Source organism: Eucyclogobius newberryi, unplaced genomic scaffold, assembly GCF_026437365.1.
Source record: "Eucyclogobius newberryi isolate DKJ021-1_F unplaced genomic scaffold, fEucNew1.0.hap1 SCAF_14, whole genome shotgun sequence".
In the NCBI taxonomy this organism is placed as follows: Eukaryota; Metazoa; Chordata; class Actinopteri; order Gobiiformes; family Gobiidae; genus Eucyclogobius; species Eucyclogobius newberryi.
The window spans coordinates 4,342,322-4,347,038 of NW_027315768.1; the positions used below are offsets into that span (position 1 = coordinate 4,342,322).

General features: G+C 46.2%; 1 protein-coding gene across 1 annotated transcript in view; it reads right to left on the reverse strand.

Moving 5' to 3' along the window:
- Positions 1-643: 643 nt before the first annotated feature.
- The window catches only part of LOC140359136 (interleukin-1 receptor type 2), a 31,731-nt gene continuing 27,657 nt past the window's right edge, over positions 644-4,717 (reverse strand). Inside the window, exons 5-10 of the mRNA XM_072444004.1 lie at positions 4,239-4,395; positions 2,520-2,588; positions 2,220-2,306; positions 1,986-2,121; positions 1,572-1,717; positions 644-876 (exon numbers count right to left, since the gene is read on the reverse strand). Coding sequence (XP_072300105.1) covers positions 710-876; positions 1,572-1,717; positions 1,986-2,121; positions 2,220-2,306; positions 2,520-2,588; positions 4,239-4,395 — 762 coding nt within the window. The 3' untranslated portion in view covers positions 644-709. The remainder of the gene's footprint in view (positions 877-1,571; positions 1,718-1,985; positions 2,122-2,219; positions 2,307-2,519; positions 2,589-4,238; positions 4,396-4,717) is intronic.

Consider the following 4,717-nt stretch of genomic DNA (forward strand, 5'->3'; position numbering starts at 1 on the left):
ACAAACTCTTTTCAATGATCTTTTGGAGCCAGCCCTCCATTTTGTCTCCCTCCTCGCCCTCCGAGACCCCAACGAGTCTGAGATTGTTCTTTCTGGATCTGGACTCCAAATCCAGAATCTTGCTTTTCATATTTTTGTTTTCCATCCAATACTACAATAAAACTTAACTTGTATAATGTAAATGAATGCATTTCGCTTCTGCCTGTTTCAGTCACACAAAAACTTTAACTAACATATTAAATATTATATGACGGACTAAATACTGAACTGAACAAATCATAAGTCAGGAATTATCTTATGCCTTATTATGTATTTAATAACCTTTATTTAATGAGGAAAAAACATATTCAGATCAAAACATATTTTTCAAGAGCGAATTATGTTTGTTTGAACAGTATCAACTGTGTACAGCATCAGCATTAGCTCGTAAATCTATAAATGTAATTGTAGGACAGCATGTATTAAGCATTTGTAGAAGAGGAGCGCTTGGTACATTCAGGTGAAGTAGCTGCACAGATTGTGGTGGAGGTGAGGTGGAGACCAGAGGTAGAACAATTTGGAGAATAGATTTTCTGATCAATCTTGTTATAAATCACTATACAGTTTACATTGAGGTTTAAACTCCAGGGTTAGCAGCATTACCACAGAATACAACCTGATACTGAGACACGGGGACATTTACATCATAATTATGATTTTCTGTCATGTTTCAGCTCAGGTCAGAGGTGAGGAAGGAGCTGTTTTGTCGGGCCAGTGTGTAGTCCAATTTTGGCCGGCTGGATCTGGTTCTGAAGAGGACGCAGAGGAAGACCGAGACCACACAGAGGAGGCAGAGGACAGTCACGCAGGAGACCACCATCCATGTGTGTGTGGAATCTGCACAAAGAAGAGAAATATTCTCCTCAAAACCATGTGCTTGGAGTTTCAAATGTGGAAAGAATGTCATACATTATTGTGTCTTTTGTGGTCTTTTGTTTTATCATTTTTACAGTGTCAACAGTTAGATGTACATTAAAGGTCTATGCGGTCAGTCTTTCATAGGCCTTTGTCTTTAGTTATCATTTGAACTATACTCTCAGACTCGAGTGACAGCGCTGCTGTCTCCCTCCAAAGCGAGTTGGAGATGCGCATGGGCAGTGGTTGGTGGTGTCATGGGGCCCAAAGGTGCAGAATAGGCAGGGGCCTATTACCTACAGACTTCCAGCTGTAGTTATAGAAGTAGCTTTCCAACACTGAGTGTGGAGTGAGTATAAGGTTGGATGACAGCTGACCCTTCTCACCCTGGACAGGGGCTATTTGAACCCCTTCCCTCAGGCAGGAGGCTACGGTCCAGTCGTAGGAACCAGAACCTCCTGCCACAAGAACTCTTTCTTTCCCTCTGCCGCTGGACTCATGAACACTTCAAAGTACCTTAATAACGCCTGTTACAGCTAGCTCAAATTTCTACTGTCGACGCTGCATGAAACCGCACAGACTATAAATACTGACAACATCTTTGCCGCTGCCCTCCGCGCCTCTTTGTCCCATGTGGAATTTACATGCGGGAAGTATAATCCAAGCTTCAGTCTCACCCTCCAACTGCAGACGTACATCCACTTCCTGTCGGCCATATTGGTTCTGGGCAAAACACTTCAGCTCCGCCTCCGTGTCCTTCTGTCTCATCTCCAGAATCATGAGGCGGACCACCACATTGCAGCCCTCCGAGAGTATTTCTACCCTGTAACACAATACAGGAGTGACCACTCTGTTCCAGGCTACCAGCATGTAAGCATCAGTCATAACAGCATGTTACCGGTCATGTCTACTCCATGTCATGGAGCCACTTCAACAATGTCCCATGTCCTTGTGTCTTACATATTGAAGAGATTGAAAAGTGCACTATGTAACCTCTTTGGTCACCTGCTTGTCTCATGAACATGTTTTTGCCTTGTCCACAGAATCCTACATTCTCACTCTGAACAGGCTTGGAGATTTGTTTGACTCACCTCCTGCGTCCTTGCAGAGCACGCTCATCCAGGTATGAAGACTCCACCGATTGGTCGTTGACCAGCCATGTGACCGTTGTAGACTCTGCCATTGGACAGTCTGTGAGCACAGTGCAAAAGAGCTCCAGGCTTGAGCCTACAGCACCAACACAGGAAAACACAGTACTTGAACCAGCAACAAGACATTCATGAATAAATCTAAAAATAGTCTGAATTGTAATGTCTGTGTATTACCAGGCACATGTTCAAATATGGTTCCATTCACAGGAGAAAGTATCACTGGAGGAGCAGGGTTTTTTGCATACTTTTTCTTGTCAAAACCTGCATACATGTGAACAATCAGAAAGAAATGTGATGATTCATATCTGAAAGATCATATTTTAATAATCTGAGAACTACAGATAATCTAAAGATAATCAGATGTTTTTACTGAATGTAAACATAGCCAGTGTCAGCCAATCACCGCCTGCTGTTACTATTCAAATCAAATGTATTATCAAAATGGAGAGGTTCATTATAATTGTATGAACTCACATTGTTCTGTGGTGGTCAGCCCAGGGTCAGGGGTCATGGGCAGGTCAGAGGGCAGGATTTGTGGGTTTTCTTTACAGATAGATGGACACAAACATTAACATGAGAAATAAGGGTTTATAATGATGTCACAATTTTGCAATGCATGTGATAATCAATATTATGCCCATGATTATCTGCAATATATCACTTTTTAAAGAACAATATAATCTCAACAGTATTTTTTTGTTTAAATTTCTACCTGTACAAACTTAATATGAAAGAATACAATCCCAAAAAAATGTTAATCATCATTACCGCATTTGGTCAAATCAAATTTCATCTAATTTTTCGAGTTAAAACTTTATTAAATCAGACTTTTGTTATCAAGAAATCTTTCAGCACAATCAAAGTTTTGATTGTGTGTAGGTGCTAGTTTAAGGTCTTATCTTTATGTGTGTGAAGAAAAATGCATTTGGAGACAATGGCCTTTGAAGTCCGCTCCTTGAACCGACACCTTATCGAGGTGGAGGGGTCTGAGCAGCCGAATGATCCCAGGAGCTATGTTGTCGCGGCTTTGAGCCCCTGGTAGGGTCTCCTAAGGCAAACAGGTCCTAAGAGTGGTTCGGAAGTCCCTTATACAGAGACACCAAGGCCAGTTACATCGACTGGATTGGCTGGGCCCCATCCTGGAGCCAGGCCTGAGGTGGGCGCTCGACGGCGAGCATCTGGAGGCTGGGCTTTTCCCCACGGGGTCCAGCCGGGCCCAGCCCGAACGAGTGACATGGGGCCGCCCTCCCGTGGACCCACCACCTGCAGGAGGATCCATAAGGGGCCGGTGCAGAGAGATCTGGGTGGCAGTCGACGGCAGGGGCCTCGAACAGATCTCCAGACGCAGAGACTAACTCTGGGGACATAGAACGTCACCTCGCTGGGGGGAGGAGCCTGAGCTTGTGCAGGAGGTTGAGTGATATCGACTAGATATAGTCGGCTTCACCTCCACGCACAGTTTGGGCTCTGGAACCATCTCCTCGAGAGGGGCTGGACGCTCCACTTCTCTGGTGTTGCACGCGGGGAGAGGCGGGGCTGGTGTGGGCGGGGAATAATTTTAGGACCTCCACTGTCACGTCTGAGGACTCGAAGGCTGACTCGTCCATCACCCAAGGTGAAGGTACTGAGGTTGTTGGCAAACTCCTCGGTGGCAGGGCTCCGGGGGTGGATGAGATCCGCCCTGACGACCTAAAGTCTCTGGATGTTTTAGGACTGTCTTGGCTGACACGTCTCTGCAACATCGCGTGGCGGTCAGGGACTGTGCCTCTGGACTGGAAGATTGGGGTGGTGGTCCCTCTGTTCAAGAAGGGGGACCGGAGGGATAAAACTCCTCAGCCTCCTGGGTAAGGTCTATTCCAAGGTACTGGAAAGGAGGATCCGGATGATAGTCGAACGTCGGATTCAGGAGGAGCAGAGTGGTTTTCCCTGAATGACCGGAGCAGGAGCTGTGTTCATTGCCGGCAGTAAGTCAGACCTGTTTCCAGTGGATGTTGGACAGAGCTGCCCTTTGTGACCGGTTCTGTTCATAGTCTTGTTGGGGGTCCACCACCTACTTGTCTCCATTGGGATGCTTGCCTAAAATGTTCCTCAGTGAAGCATTAAACATACAGCAGGTGGCAGATACTCGACCAGAAAAGTGACATAGTCCACCTTTAAAGTTGTGCACAGAAGAGTTAGAGAAGTGGAGCTCACCTTGCACAGTGATGAGGATGGCTCTGCTCACTCTGAAGGGTCTCTGCCTCACTACCACAGTGGCTTGGCACATGTACAGGCCAGAGTGCTTCCTATGCACCGCCGGGATCACGAGTCGGCCCCCAGCTGAGCTGAAGGTGGCCTCTGCTCCTGAAACCTGCTCCAACACAATCAAGACTTAAGGCACATTTGGACTAGCTCTGGTCCCCTTAACTCTCTGGCCCTTAGGTTATAGCAACACAGTGAGCATTGGCAGAGTCTCTGGTCTCACTGCTCCACAAGAAGGCCCTGGGATTGATTCCCAAATGGGGCCTTTCTGAGTGGAGTTTGCATGTTCTCCCTTTTTCCCCTACCTCCAAAAACATGCTGGTCAGGATGGGCCATCTAATCTACCTAACGTCATTGTACTTGCATGTATAGTGACAAATAAAGAACTTAACTTAATAGCAGCCTGCGCAGCTGAATTATACCTTTTAATC